The 17127-nt window shown below is 38.1% G+C and overlaps 1 protein-coding gene across 5 annotated transcripts in view; it reads right to left on the bottom strand.

Annotated features, from left to right (window-relative positions):
* Positions 1–16887, bottom strand: part of LOC126471140 (microtubule-associated protein futsch-like) — a 161047-nt gene extending 144160 nt beyond the window's left edge. For all 5 annotated transcript variants that reach the window (XM_050099235.1, XM_050099237.1, XM_050099240.1 and 2 more), the window contains exon 1: positions 16751–16887. In XM_050099235.1, the coding sequence (XP_049955192.1) occupies positions 16751–16758 (8 nt within the window). In that variant the 5' untranslated portion in view covers positions 16759–16887. The remainder of the gene's footprint in view (positions 1–16750) is intronic.
* Between the last annotated feature and the right edge of the window lie 240 nt (positions 16888–17127).

The raw sequence follows: 17127 nt of genomic DNA, 5'->3' as shown, positions 1-17127 counted from the left end.
TTATGGATATGCAAATAGTCAGCACACTTCACTCTCCTGTGGCCCCAGTCAGAAGACATTTCAAACAGTCCTTTTCACAAAACACATTGCAACTGTGTCAACTGGCAAATTCCTCACGAAAACAAAGAACTCACAGGATGGTCTCAGTTTTCTTAGAAGCCTCTTCAGTAAACAAATTAGCACTGAACAACTACAATACAGAAACCTGCGAAAGCAAAGAGAGCTCCACTCCAAGTTTAAACGCAGCCAAAACCTCTCAGACAAACAGAAGCTAAACGATGTCAAAGTTAGCGTAAGGAGGGCTATGCGTGAAGCGTTCAGTGAATTCGAAAGTAAAATTCTATTTACCGACTTGACAGAAAATCCTAGGAAGTTCTGGTCTTACGTTAAATCAGTAAGTGGCTCGAAACAGCATATCCAGACACTACGGGATGATGATGGCATTGAAACAGAGGATGACACGCGTAAAGCTGAAATACTAAACACCTTTTTCCAAAGCTGTTTCACAGAGGAAGACCGCACTGCAGTTCCTTCTCTAAATCCTCGCACAAACGAAAAAATGGCTGACATCGAAATAAGTGTCCAAGGAATAGAAAAGCAACTGGAATCACTCAATAGAGGAAAGTCCACTGGACCTGATGGGATACCAATTCGATTCTACACAGAGTACGCGAAAGAACTTGCCCCACTTCTAACAGCCGTGTACCGCAAGACTCTAGAGGAACGGAGGGTTCCAAATGATTGGAAAAGAGCACAGATAGTCCCAGTCTTCAAGAAGGGTCGTCGAGCAGATGCGCAAAACTATAGACCTATATCTCTGACGTCGATCTGTTGTAGAATTTTAGAACATGTTTTTTGCTCGAGTATCATGTCGTTTTTGGAAACCCAGAATCTACTATGTAGGAATCAACATGGATTCCGTAAACAGCGATCGTGTGAGACCCAACTCGCTTTATTTGTTCATGAGACCCAGAAAATATTAGATACAGGCTCCCAGGTAGATGCTATTTTTCTCGACTTCCGGAAGGCGTTCGATACAGTTCCGCACTGTCGCCTGATAAACAAAGAAAGAGCCTACGGAATATCAGACCAGCTGTGTGGCTGGATTGAAGAGTTTTTAGCAAACAGAACACAGCATGTTGTTATCAATGGAGAGACGTCTACAGACTTTAAAGTAACCTCTGGCGTGCCACAGGGGAGTGTTATGGGACCATTGCTTTTCACAATATATATAAAAGACCTAGTAGATAGTGTCGGAAGTTCCATGCGGCTTTTCGCGGATGATGCTGTAGTATACAGAGAAGTTGCAGCATTAAAAAATTGTAGCGAAATGCAGGAAGATCTGCAGCGGATAGGCACTTGGTGCAGGGAGTGGCAACTGACCCTTAACATAGACAAATGTAATGTATTGCGAATACATAGAAAGAAGGATCCTTTATTGTATGATTATATGATAGCGGAACAAACACTGGTAGCAGTTACTTCTGTAAAATATCTGGCAGTATGCGTGCGGAACGATTTGAAGTGGAATGATCATATAAAATTAATTGTTGGTAAGGCGGGTACCAGGTTGAGATTCATTGGGAGAGTGCTTAGAAAATGTAGTCCATCAACAAAGGAGGTGGCTTACAAAACACTCGTTCGACCTGTACTTGAGTATTGCCGTGATAGCGTTACGGAGATGTTTAATAAACTCAGGTGGCAGACTCTGCAAGAGAGGCGCTCTGCATTGCGGTGTAGCTTGCTCGCCAGGTTTCGAGAGGGTGCGTTTCTGGATGAGGTTATCGAATATATTGCTTCCCCCTACTTATACCTCCCGAGGAGATCACAAATGTAAAATTAGAGAGATTAGAGGGCGCACGGAGGCTTTCAGACAGTCGTTCTTCCCGCGAACCATACGCGACTGGAACAGGAAAGGGAGGTAATGACAGTGGCACGTAAAGTACCCTCCGCCACACACCGTTGGGTGGCTTGCGGAGTATAAATGTAGATGTAGATGTAGAATGAGCAACCACGACAAAGAAACTGACAAGAACTACAACAAAGTGTAAGAAACATTTGCAACAATGAGAGTGAAAAGAAATAACTGCAACAAAGACAACAGAAATAAACATTGTAAGTAAGAAACAACTTCAGTGACAACATACTTTACCCCTGAAAGCTTAAAAAAATATTTTAAAAGTAAAACCTGTCCAACTTATAAGTGGAAGCTCACCTTTACAGAGAATATATTACTACATGGTACTAATGAACAGAAGAAAAATCCAACTTTTCTGCATTGGAATTTTTGAAAAAATAATTTTTTTCTGTAAATTATAAAAAAAAATTCAAAAGGCGCCAGTAAAAGAACTTTGACAGATATGTCCACATAGAAGATACCATAGTAATCACAAAGCAAATATCTTTCAAATAAAGAAAACTCTAACAAAATATCTAGACCTGTTACAGAGATACAGCATTTTAAATTTTTTTCCAAAATTCACATCTTCAAAATGGTGTTCCCAGTATCATCTTTGGAGGCCTGTATCTCGGGGCAGGATTTTTTTTTTGGAGAAAACAAGAAAATGCATGTTCCTTACTTACTCCCGAATTTTAACATATGCTAAATCCAATAACATCCGAGACTATGAAGGTAACCACCCTTTCCTGAAGTGATACAGATTAGGCCAAAATATTACTGAGCAAAATTGTCTGTAATTTGGAAACAAAGGATTGCATGATTCATCGCTGTTAAGTATTCCAGGAACAGAAGCTCTAAAGGAACATTTGGAAAGCGCTTTTGCAGATATTGATACTGAGGATATAATTCAGTTCCAACAATGGACTCACAATGACAGAGATACACTTTAAACCAGAGAAATGACAGCTGAAGAATTCATTGAACTATTAGTTACAAAACTTTTGGCCCTTTCTGCTCACCACTACACTGCAAAAATTGATTATATTAACAGATTTCGCTGAAAATTACTCCTTTATTGTCCAAGAGACAGTTCAAGGATTCCACTGAGAAAATAGTCAAGCTACAATACATCCATCTGTCATTTACCACAAAGATAATGAAGACCTAAAAAGCATCAGCTACGGCAAAATCGGTGATTGGCTTCGACATGAAAACAGTTGCAGTGCATATTCATTATTTCAGTGCCGGTTATGCAGCACAGTGCAACATTTTTTAAGAGCTTCCTAAATTTTGCCACCATAAAATAGATTTTGGCATTACTGAAGAATGAATTTTTTTCAGAACAAGCCATAGGAAATAACCATGTGATGGAATTGGGGGGCACAGTCAAGCGTTTAGCTGTAAGAGCTAGCCATCAGCACCCAATTGACAACCAAATCTTAACACCAACTGATCTGTTTGGATATTGTCAAAAAATGTGCATGGCATTGAATTTATCAATATGAAAAAAGAAATTACTGGATACGAAAAAATTGATGAAGAAAAACGTTTTGAGGATGGATGAACAGTGTCTGGTACAAGAGACCACCACCATTTTGTGCCAACTGATGAAAAGCGACTTCAGATTCATAGAGTACCAAATAATACATTGTCCTTTATAGCAAATGTTAACCGATATGTTAGAAGTTGCTACTAAATATGGTGCCATTACTGAACTACAGTCTGGCCAGTATGTCACTTGCATTTATGATGGAAAATGGTGGGTAGGAAATTTCTGTGAAGTTTCATGTGAAGAAAAAGATTCCTTGATTAATTTCATGCATCCTCGTGGAGCTGCTAAATCATTTCACTGGTCATCTAGAAGAGACATTCTGCATTCCAGAACAACAGATAATTGCAGTCATACCAGTTCCAGTTGCTTCAATGTTGGGGCGGCAATACAGTTTGCTGGAAGCAATAGTTTTGGACATCAACAAAAAAAGTTAAAGCATTTAACAACTGAAGAATTCTGCATGATGGCTTGGGAACCACAAAGAGACACTAAGAAGGCTTGGGAACCTGTTAGATACATTCCAACTTGAGAACCTGCTAGACTCCCACTTTCAGGCTTGGGAACCCGCAGTAAAGAAACAAAACCGTGGCTGACCTTGCATGGCTATTGGGCGTGGCCCCATGGCAATGGGGCTACCAGTCACTGAGATTGGTAGTTGCATAGCCACCATGGACCAACACAAAGGAATTTTCTCAAATTACAAAAAAAATTCAATAGTTTAGACACAATTTTTGCGTCTTACCCAAAGAGACATCAAAATGTAAATAAGTTTTTCTAATAGAATGACCTGTGCTCTGTTGAATGGTGTTAATGAATGTAATCTGGTAGATGTCCATTTTGAGACACATGACTTTGAACACGGGTATATTTTGATACATTCATGATTTTTAGCAAATTTACAGGATGGTAGCACAGCAACTAAACATTCAAGCCAGGCCCAAATTTGTGATATACTAAACACCCAGACAGACAGTAGTTTGGCAAAAGACCAGGTCCGTAGTGCACTTTCTCCACTACTTACGCCTCGTTAAAGTATTTCTCACAAAATGATTTGTTGCCCACTTTGAACTGAGATACGATAAATGCATTTTTCTCTGAACTCTACTTCCATCATTTGTGTGTAGAGCACAAAATGTTGTAGCACTATACCCAGAAGCAAGAGTCTAGCTCTTTTACATTAAGAACGGTGGAATGCCAGACTTTAAGATCCCTTCGCGACTTTTCGGTCTCGGTAAAAGTGGTCTTCGCAAAAGTGGCTCTAGCACCTCAACCAAGTTACAAGTGAGCCTGAAACTTTGCACAAGTTCATGTAGGGCCCTCAGATACATACTGTATAATATTCATCTAAATTGAAGAAGGTAGAGCTAGGAGCCCTTGGACACTTCGCGTGGAATGACCGATGAGCTCAGCAATTTTGAACATGGACTAGTCACTGCATGACATTTAAATCCTTCTAAAGCTGCCCAAGCTGAATGCTGATAATGTAGTTGTGAAACGGAAACACAAAGGAAGAACCATAGCTAAACCAAAGAGGAGGCAGACCTCATGTGCTGATGGACAGGGACTGTCAATAATTGCAGAGAGTAGTTGTAAAAAATCGCCTGAAATCAGTGGTGAGTTCCAATGTGCTACCAGCAGTCCAGTTGTCACACTGACTGTGTGTTGGGAGTTTTAAAAAAAAAAGTGATATACTGGTCGAACAGCTCCTTGATAGCCACACATATCTGTAGTAAATGCTAAGTGATGCCTGAGGTGATGTGAAGAGTGACGCCACTGGACATTGGGTAACAGCAAACAAGTGATCTGGAGTGATGAATCATGCTGTACACTGTGCCAGTCCAATGCCAAGGTCTGGGTTTGGTGAATGCCTGTAGACTGTTACCAACAGTGAAATAAGGTGGAGGAGTGTTTTTTGTGGTTAGGGTGCGTTCACCACTACTGTGCTTAAGAAAATGTTAAATGTAGAAGGATATGAATACCTTCTACAGTACTGTGCACTGTGTACAGTAGTAGAACAGTTCAACGGTGATGATTGATTGTACTAGCATTACAATGCGTCTTTAACAAAGCACCACTTGTGAGAAAATGGTTCGTGGACAATTACATTCCTGAAAGGGACTGGACTGGCCTGGCCAACCTGAACCTAGTGGAAAACGTCCGGTGTGGTTTGAACATTGACTTCACTCCAGACCACAGCATCCAACATAACTACCTTGTCTGGTCTGATCTGCCACTCCGACACCTCATTGAAAGTGCCCCCAATACAGTTCAAGCTACCATAAGGACAAAGGGTGGACAAATACCATATTAATGTCTAGATACTTTTGGTCAGACAGTGTATACCACCTGTACTACTGTGCAATAAGCAGGCATACAAATATACTGAACAACATCAAAAAAGAACATTTAGTTATAATCAAACATCTACTATTACAACTGTATCTAAAACAGAGAGTCTTTATGGTTTGATTTTACAACAGAATAACTCAGGTATTGGTTTCCTGGTTGCAGAAACACTAGTACAACTGCACTCTGAAGTTTGCTAATGTGAGCTTATAAGAACAACTTTTAATGAAACTGTATTGAGATGACATTAAAATTTGTTCTATAGTACAAGTTATATCCACTTACATTCAAATTTATAATTTCAGTGTCTGTGAATAAATGCAAATATTTCTGTCATATGAAGTGATCTACACATAAATAATGATCGACATCGATTACAAAAAAATAACTAATTTGTGATGATGTTTCCTGCCATATTTCATTAAGTACCTCTTCATTAATTATCCAATCCATCCATCAAACATTCAGAATTCTTCTGCAACATATATTTTCAAAATCATCTGGTGTCTTCTTCTCTGTAAAGTATTTCTCACAAAATGATTTGTTGCCCACTTTGAACTGAGATACGATAAATGCATTTTTCTCTGAACTCTACTTCCATCATTTGTGTGTAGAGCACAAAATGTTGTAGCACTATACCCAGAAGCAAGAGTCTAGCTCTTTTACATTAAGAACGGTGGAATGCCAGACTTTAAGATCCCTTCGCGACTTTTCGGTCTCGGTAAAAGTGGTTTTCGCAAAAGTGGCTCTAGCACCTCAACTAAGTTACAAGTGAGCTTGAAACTTTGCACAAGTTCCTGTAGGGCCCTCAGATACATACTGTATAATATTCATCTAAATTGAAGATGGTAGAGCTAGGAGCCCTTGGACACTTCGCGTGGAATGACCGATGAGCTCAGCAATTTTGAACATGGACTAGTCACTGCATGACATTTAAATCCTTCTAAAGCTGTCCAAGCTGAATGCTGATAATGTAGTTGTGAAACGGAAACACAAAGGAGAACCATAGCTAAACCAAAGAGGAGGCAGACCTCATGTGCTGATGGACAGGGACTGTCAATAATTGCAGAGAGTAGTTGTAAAAAATCGCCTGAAATCAGTGGTGAGTTCCAATGTGCTACCAGCAGTCCAGTTGTCACACTGACTGTGTGTTGGGAGTTTAAAAAAAAAAGTGATATACTGGTCGAACAGCTCCTTGATAGCCACACATATCTGTAGTAAATGCTAAGTGATGCCTGAGGTGATGTGAAGAGTGACGCCACTGGACATTGGGTAACAGCAAACAAGTGATCTGGAGTGATGAATCATGCTGTACACTGTGCCAGTCCAATGCCAAGGTCTGGGTTTGGTGAATGCCTGTAGACTGTTACCAACAGTGAAATAAGGTGGAGGAGTGTTTTTTGTGGTTAGGGTGCGTTCACCACTACTGTGCTTAAGAAAATGTTAAATGTAGAAGGATATGAATACCTTCTACAGTACTGTGCACTGTGTACAGTAGTAGAACAGTTCAACGGTGATGATTGATTGTACTAGCATTACAATGCGTCTTTAACAAAGCACCACTTGTGAGAAAATGGTTCGTGGACAATTACATTCCTGAAAGGGACTGGACTGGCCTGGCCAACCTGAACCTAGTGGAAAACGTCCGGTGTGGTTTGAATATTGACTTCACTCCAGACCACAGCATCCAACATAACTACCTTGTCTGGTCTGATCTGCCACTCCGACACCTCATTGAAAGTGCCCCCAATACAGTTCAAGCTACCATAAGGACAAAGGGTGGACAAATACCATATTAATGTCTAGATACTTTTGGTCAGACAGTGTATACCACCTGTACTACTGTACAATAAGCAGGCATACAAATATACTGAACAACATCAAAAAAGAACATTTAGTTATAATCAAACATCTACTATTACAACTGTATCTAAAACAGAGAGTCTTTATGGTTTGATTTTACAACAGAATAACTCAGGTATTGGTTTCCTGGTTGCAGAAACACTAGTACAACTGCACTCTGAAGTTTGCTAATGTGAGCTTATAAGAACAACTTTTAATGAAACTGTATTGAGATGACATTAAAATTTGTTCTATAGTACAAGTTATATCCACTTACATTCAAATTTATAATTTCAGTGTCTGTGAATAAATGCAAATATTTCTGTCATATGAAGTGATCTACACATAAATAATGATCGACATCGATTACAAAAAAATAACTAATTTGTGATGATGTTTCCTGCCATATTTCATTAAGTACCTCTTCATTAATTATCCAATCCATCCATCAAACATTCAGAATTCTTCTGCAACATATATTTTCAGAATCATCTGGTGTCTTCTTCTCTGTACTGTATATAGCCCACACTTCATTTCCACAACACTACACACTTTTAGAAAATGCTTGTAAGACTTAATTTTATGTTTAACATTATCATATAGCCATTGCCAGCCTTCCCTTTCTTTCCTCCTTACTTCAGCTGTAGTCGGGATGTTGTTTTCCAAATAGTAAAACTATATAAAATGGTAAGAACAATAACTAGTTGCAGCAGCTCCTTTCCTAATCTAATTCCTTCAGAATCATTTGCTTTAATTCAGTCACATCCCTTTAACATTTTTTACTTTTGTTTAAGTTCATCTTATGTATGCTATCCATTCAATCTAACTGATTTACCAAGTCCTTTGCAATCTCTGACAGTTGCCATGTCATTAGGAAGACAAACCTTAGTGCTCTCTTCCTTCTCTCTGAACTTCAATACCTTCCCAAATTTCTCCTTGGTTTCATTTATAGTTTTCTCCAAGTACTAACAGAGTAACGCAGAGGGTAGGCTACAACCTGGTCTCACTCCCATCTCAAACATTGCCTCTGTTTCATATTATTTGACTCTTATCTACAGTCTGGGTTCATAGTTTCAAAGAGCATATTCTAGTCAACACTGCTAATAAGCGTTCCTAGATTTCTTTGAAATACAAACTGATCTCCCAATATGGCTTCTACCAGTCATTTCTTTCTTCTATAGGGAGCCTGACCTAGTATCTTGCAAAGATGACTTATTAGACTGTGGTTTGGTAATACGCCTATCTATTAACACATCTTCTTTATCCTGCATGCCAGGTGGAATAGTTCTATCATGGTTCTTTATCCAAAAGTGTTTAATAATTCTGACAGAATGTCAGCTACTTCAGGACCTCTTGTGCTCTGTCACATTCTGACTCATATCATCACACCATCCTATCATTTCATCTTACACTTCCTCTAGATTTCCCACAACTCTCTCTTCAACTTTCTTCCCTTTATATTACCTTCTACATCTTCTTTTCTTTGCACTGGGTTGTCATTTGGACTCTTGATGTTCGTATAGCTTCTACAATTTTTTTCCGTTTCATCAAATTTTCCTATAAGCAGCATCTACCTTTCATATAGCCATGCATCTTTATATAACTCTGCATTTCACCTCTAAACATTACTACTTTGCATCGCGCGCGTCCTGTCACTCATTTTTAAGACAAACACTTATTTCAATGTAGCTACTCATATTGGGAACTGAAGAAATATGAAAAAGGATAGAAGAATCATTCAGTGGTACAAGAGAAATGGGGCATAGCCATCTTCGGCTAGCCAGACTTTCATAATGTGTTACTATGACCCCAATGTATGCATGAAAAAGATGAAACAAATATCATGTGACTCTTTGAAAAGAACACAGTAGTCCCACAATGACTACAATATCAGAGCAATCTACTTTCACAAACAGATTACTTTCTGTCTCTGACACTGCGACATACAACAACAAGAAAAGTTTCCTATTGGCAAAGAATCTACCATACAAGAAAGTTCTTTTATCACTGAAGTTAACAGTGACTAACAGATAATGTTCTAATATATGAAGAGCCTAAGATTTATAGGAGGAGAGCTGGAGAGAGAAAGAATCTGTTCATAACGAACATCTCCGCAGCTAACATCAGAAAACTTAATGACAATAATGCATGATTCTGAAATATGATTAGTGAATATATATGCAAGATTCCTGCTACATGTTTCGATTTCTTGTTCAGATAATTATCGATTATTTCGACTGTTCCTCTGTTTCTCAAGGTATCTTATTTTGTTCAGTGTTAGTCAACGATGTCTTTATAAATATAAGATAACATATAAATAATCGCAGAGAAAATATGTATCAAGCAGCCGTTCCTTGCTTTTCATATAAAGAAAAGGGGACATTATCATTCTCACAAACAAACAGTGCTGTTCACAAACCTAATGAGACGTAAAATCACGTTTATTCTTGGGGAAAATGCATTTACCCAATAAGAAATATATTTCTCTCGCACCATGACAGTAAAACGGAAAGTAACCTAATACCGCCTGCTTCTCCAACTAGAATAAACTGCATTTAGTAGAACAAAAGCCATGATTCTATAATATGACTAATTATGTACCATTCCTAACATTTGGCAAAAAAAAAAAAAAAAAAAAAAAAAAAAAAAAATCAGGTCAACAGAAGCGTCTGATCCCACGCGTCGGCTTTGACCTGTGACGTAAGGGTGTTGTCGTGTGTGACATCATGACAGCGCGGAGTTTGGTTTGTGAGTGTGGCGTGTTTCTAGATGTCGTCGTGTTGTGCGCTCTGGTGGTATGTTGAGGGTTTTCGTTTGTGTGGTGTAATGGGCTCAGTTTGCTTTTGCTCATTATCCAGAATTGTTAGTGTGTCGGCTGTGTTTGTTGTTTTCGTTCAGGAATGGATATGTCGGATAAAATTAACAGTGCGCAGGTCAAGGGAAGTGTTCGATCCCAATGTGTGGCTGTGTATGTTGATATTGGTGTTGGGAGATGTTTTTGTGCTATATAGGCCAAGAGAAGTGTTTGATCCTGATTTATGGGATCGGGAGCTGCTAATGAACTATATAGGTCAAGGGAAGTGTACGATTCCAGATGATATTGTGTTTAGTGGTATTTGAGGAGTTTTGTGATGTCGGTTTTTTTCGTCTTTTTGTGTGGTTTTGTATGGGAGTGGGTGTCTAAATTTGTTTATATTTCGTTTGCCCCCACTCAAAAACATCCCATTTCCCGCTCTTGTCCCGTTAGCGTCATTAGGCTTTATGTCGAAAGTGTGTGTGTTTGTTTTTCGATGTATTTTCGTCCTCATAATGTGTACGTACCGACTTTATATGCGCCATATTGGAATTGTGGTTTATGTTCGTTTCCGCTATATTTGTGACGTCATGGGTCAAAGCAGACGGGTGGGATCGAACGCTTCCGTATTTCCAAAGATTAGATTAGATTAATACTAGTTCCATGGATCATGAATACGATATTTCGTAATGATGTGGAACGAGTCGAATTTTCCAATACATGACATAATTAGGTTAATTTAACAACATACTTAAGTTAATATAACAACTTTATTTTTTGTGTTTTTTTGTTTTTCTTTATTTTTTTTATTTTTTTTTTTAATATTTTTGTTTTTTTTTCTTTTTTTCTTAATTTATATCTAAAAATTCCTCTATGGAGTAGAAGGAGTTGTCATTCAGAAATTCTTTTAATTTCTTCTTAAATACTTGTTGGTTATCTGTCAGACTTTTGATACTATTTGGTAAGTGACCAAAGACTTTAGTGCCAGTATAATTCACCCCTTTCTGTGCCAAAGTTAGATTTAATCTTGAATAGTGAATATCGTCCTTTCTCCTAGTATTGTAGTTATGCACACTGCTATTATTTTTGAATTGGGTTTGGTTGTTAATAACAAATTTCATAAGAAAGTATATATACTGAGAAGCTACTGTGAATATCCCTAGATCCTTAAATAAATGTCTGCAGGATGATCTTGGGTGGACTCCAGCTATTATTCTGATTACACGCTTTTGTGCAATAAATACTTTATTCCTCAGTGATGAATTACCCCAAAATATGATGCCATATGAAAGCAATGAGTGAAAATAGGCGTAGTAAGCTAATTTACTAAGATGTTTATCACCAAAATTTGCAATGACCCTTATTGCATAAGTAGCTGAACTCAAACGTTTCAGCAGATTATCAATGTGTTTCTTCCAATTTAATCTCTCATCAATGGACATACCTAAAAATTTGGAATATTCTACCTTAGCTATATGCTTCTGATTAAGGTCTATATTTATTAATGGCGTCATACCATTCACTGCACGGAACTGTATGTACTGTGTCTTATCAAAATTCAGTGAGAGTCTGTTTACAAGGAACCACTTAGTAATTTTCTGAAAGACAGTATTGACAATTTCATCAGTTAATTCTTGTTTCTCAGGTGTGATTACTATACTTGTATCATCTGCGAAGAGAACTAACTTTGCCTCTTCATGAATATAGAATGGCAAGTCATTAATATATAATAAGAACAACAAACGACCCAAGACTGACCCTTGTGGAACCCCATTCTTGATAGTTCCCCAGTTTGAGGAATGTGCTTATCTTTGCATGTTACGAGAACTACTTATTTCAACTTTCTGCACTCTTCCAGTTAGGTACAAACTAAACCATTTGTGCACTGTCCCACTTATGCCACAATACTTGAGCTTGTCTAGCAGAATTTCATGATTTACACAATCAAAAGCCTTTGAGAGATCACAAAAAATCCCAATGGGTGGTGTTCGGTTATTCAGATCATTCAAAATTTGACTGGTGAAAGCATATATGGCATTTTCTATTGAAAAACCTTTCTGGAAACCAAACTGACATTTTGTGAGTACTTCATTTTTACAGATATGTGAAGCTACTCTTGAATACATTACTTTCTCAAAAATTTTGGATAAAGCTGCTAGAAGGGAGATTGGATGGTAATTGTTGACATCAGATCTATCCCCCTTTTTATGCAAAGGTGTAACAATAGCATATTTCAGTCTATCAGGGAAAATGCCCTGTTCCAGAGAGCTATTACACAGGTGGCTGAGAATCTTACTTATCTGTTGAGAACAAGCTTTTAGTATTTTGCTGGAAATGCCATCAATTCCATGTGAGTTTTTGCTTTTAAGCAAGTTTATTATTTTCCTAATTTCAGAGGGAGAAGTGGGTGAGATTTCAATTGTATCAAATTGCATAGGTATGGCCTCTTCCATTAACAGCCTAGCATCTTCTAATGAACACCTGGATCCTACTATATCCACAACATTTAGAAAATGATTATTAAAAATATTTTCAACTTCTGACTTTTTGTTCGTAAAGTTTTCATTCAATTTGATGGTAATACTGTCTTCCTCTGCTCTTGGTTGACCTGTTTCTCTTTTAATAATATTCCAAATTGTTTTAATTTTATTATCAGAGTTGCTGATTTCAGACATGATACACATACTCCTGGATTTTTTAATAACTTTTCTTAATATAACACAGTAGTTTTTATAATTTTTAATAGTTTCTGGGCCACTACTCTTTCTTGCTGTCAGATACATTTCCCTTTTCCGGTTACAAGATATTTTTATACCCTTAGTAAGCCATGGTTTGTTACAAGGTTTCTTACGAGAATATTTAACTATTTTCTTGGGGAAGCAGTTTTCAAATGCATTTACAAAAATGTCATGAAATAAATTATATTTTAAATTGGCATCAGGTTCACGGTACACCTCATCCCAGTCTAACTGCTGTAGGCTTTCCCTGAAATTTGCAATTGTTAAATCGTTGACTGAACGTACTACTTTGGAGGACTGTTTAGTATTGCTGAATGGAGCTATGTCATATATTGTAACTAGGTGTGCACCATGATCAGAAAGACCATTCTCAACAGGCTGAGCATTTATCTGGTTAAACTTATCTTGGTCTATAAAGAAGTTATCTATCAGTGAGCTGCTATCCTTTACAACCCGAGTAGGAAAATCAATAACGAGTGTCAAATTGAAAGAACCGAGTAATACTTCAAGGTCATTTTTCTTGTTACCCTCTTTCAGAGAATCTACATTGAAGTGCCCACAAATAATAATTTGCTTCCCCCTGTCTGACAGATAGCACAACAAGGAGTCCAAATTTTTCAGAAATAGATGAAAATTTCCTGATGGGGACCTATATACAGTTACAATTATACATGTGCCTTTATTTAATTTAAGCTCACAGGCACATGCTTCTCTACACAAAACTTTTTTGTTTCTATACTTTTTGCACAATGATAACTTTTGACATATTGGCAACTCCTCCTTTCTCCATATTTTCTCTCATTACATGTGCAGAGAGCTTATAACCACTTACATTTACCTTATCCATATCAGTAACAATGTGATGCTCAGACAGGCATAGTATATCTATTTCATTCTCAGCTTCTAAATCTTCTAAACAAACCAGAAGCTCATCTATTTTATTCTTTATTCTTTCCTAAACTGAAGATTTGTTTCAATCCTGACCTCTCGTAGAACTTGACATCTTTCTGTCTTACCTATCCTAAAAAAGGTGCTGCTCCAACACCTGTAACCACTGGTATTTTACCATTCATGGCAGTGCCTCCCCCCCCCCCTTAAATTTCCTGCTATTACCCCAGCCAGTTTCCCCTTCCCTTTCCTGTTGAGATGTAGGCTGTGCCTGGTATAGTCCCACCTAATGAGATAATCAACAGGAACCACACCAATATGAGCCCCCGCACCCGACCCAAGCAGCCGTTCCAAATCCAAATTAACTCTCCCAACAGAAGAGTTCAAGATTTGTTTCAATCCTGACCTCTCGTAGAACTTGACATCTTTCTGTCTTACCTATCCTAAAAAAGGTGCTGCTCCAACACCTGTAACCACTGGTATTTTACCATTCATGGCAGTGCCTCCCCCCCCCCCCCCCCTTAAATTTCCTGCTATTACCCCAGCCAGTTTCCCCTTCCCTTTCCTGTTGAGATGTAGGCCGTGCCTGGTATAGTCCCACCTACTGAGATAATCAACAGGAACCACACCAATATGAGCCCCCGCACCCGACCCAAGCAGCCGTTCCAAATCCAAATTAACTCTCCCAACAGAAGAGTTCAAATGAGGCCGGTCATGGCGTCTCAGGACAGATACAAACTCAACATTGGTGTGTCTCGATGCCGACGCAATCTTTACCAGGTCACACTCTATACTGTACCCAGGATCTCTGTCGATGCTGTTCCCTGGCCCTCCCACAATAACCACGGTGTCTTCCCTGGTAAATCCTTTACAGAGTGAACCTAAATCCTCTGTCACCTGATTCAGACTAGCACTTGGTTTGAAAAAATTTGTGACCTGGTATTCTGGTCCTAATTCCTCCTGCAGAAGTTGGCCTACACCTCTGGCATGAGAACTGCCTAACAACAAAACTTTCTTCCTTTTCGATGACTTTCCTACATTCTTTTTCAATTTCCTATTGAAAGTTTGTTGTGTCCTGTCTACACCTACCTCTGCTTGAGGCTCATCAGTTTCTAACTGAAGCAACAGGTCAAACTTATTTTTGACATTCACCAGAGCTCAGCCTGAAGGGCAGTAATTTTCCCCTCCTGTTCCACTATTTTCCTATCTCTACTGCAAATCCTACATAACCACTGATGAGCCTGATCCACTTTCCCAACACCCACGCCACTGCAGTCCCCCCAGTGAAAAAAACTACTGCATCCATCACACCAAACCCCGGAACTAACAATTGTACGGCAAGTCCGGCACTTCTCACTCATGGCAAAAATAATACTTTAGCTAGAATAAATCAATTAAATTACCGAAAATCAAAAAAGACGTTACAAGAATTAAGGCTATTCACAAATGTATATAAGCAAGTTTCTGATTTAAAATTCCGCTGTTTTTCTGAGATCTGTATTAAAACAACGAAGGTATACGCTATTTATTATATATTTCACTCGATGGAATGAAAAAAGGGCAATTAAACGAGATACTTTAACTTTGATTCTGCAAAAACGTTACGAGAGTTAGGCCTATAAACAAATGTATATAGGCAAGTTTCTGATATAAAGTTACGCTGTTTTTCTGAAATCTGTATTAAAACAATGAAGTTATACGCTATTTACGGTAGTTTAATTATTTGTTACCGAGAAACTAGTTAAATTACGGTGAAACAAGAAACAAACACGTTTACAAAACTTAAGCCTAAGCGCGACTTCGCGAAGTTACGATCTTTTCGTGTTTTCTGAAAAAATATGCAAAGAAAAGTCAAACCTTTAACGGCAAGACTAAACGATACACTAATGCACGTATTTAATTTGTTGTTGGCGTTAAAATAAATTACATTCCTGTCTAAATCACTTAACTTTCTGGAAATGGTTTCTGGCGTCACTTACTCGGCGGCCATCTTGGTCAACAATGCGACGCGAGGGAAAAGTGGACGCGGTACGCTGACATTACTGAGATTTCCAACTCACCGTATAAACAACTGAGGAAAATACGGATTATTATTTAGCTATAGGCCTACTACTTCATCGAGCAGATACTTTTAAAAAGCCTCAAACATGCAAAACAACATGTTGCGTTATTGACTAAATTTAATAACCTGAAAGTGATCGAACAGTCTGTGGAATGGAATTGCTACATTTCTAGAATACGATACAGGTATATATAACAATTCTACCTACGACCGCATAAAATCATTGGCCATGCACACGTATTTTTTCAGATACCTCTATTACGAAGTGAGGAACTTGCACATAAACGTGGTATTACGTTTCGTATTATCGTTTTCGTGTAAAAATAACAACAAAGATTTTTTATTCAACACTGATTATTTTACAATAAAATAGGCTTCTCCATTGTTGCAGAATACAGGATGTAGTAGACGCAGATGTACCGGCTATTCATAGTTCGCGCGTGTTTGCACTAAATAAATGCAACAAGTATGGGTTGCAAACTAATTATGCATGTTAAGTTTCAAAGAAAAAGACGACCAACCATCTGCTGTTCCACATCCTTTCTAAATTTCTGCAATTAGAAACGAAGTAATAATCAACAATACTTCTGCAATGTTTTCCAGTCACACATAACTAAGAAATACTTACATCTTCATCCGAAAAAATTATGTAATTTCACCACAGAAAACAAACCAACACACAAAACGCTTGACAACAAACAACACTTCAACACGACTCGTCTCACAACAACGCAGTACCACGACACAACACTTTTCACCTTCCTTGAAGCAGAAATTCAAATTCCTCCATGAAACTCTAAACAAACGGTTCTGATTGGCGGCGCTTAACTTCCAATCAGAGTTCTCACATGTTTCCAGAGTCGAGTTAAGCGTAGAGATACATCTACTCTATGTACATGAGCAGTGATACTCTTTGCGCATATCATTTCGATTAATCTAATTCATACTTTATTAAGGGTCTATTAAGACACCAGAAACCAAAACCCCTTTCAGAGAAAACAAATG

Source organism: Schistocerca serialis, chromosome 3, assembly GCF_023864345.2.
Source record: "Schistocerca serialis cubense isolate TAMUIC-IGC-003099 chromosome 3, iqSchSeri2.2, whole genome shotgun sequence".
In the NCBI taxonomy this organism is placed as follows: Eukaryota; Metazoa; Arthropoda; class Insecta; order Orthoptera; family Acrididae; genus Schistocerca; species Schistocerca serialis.
The sequence above is the reverse complement of the archived record's forward strand: the minus strand, read 5'-3'. Positions and strand labels throughout refer to the sequence as shown.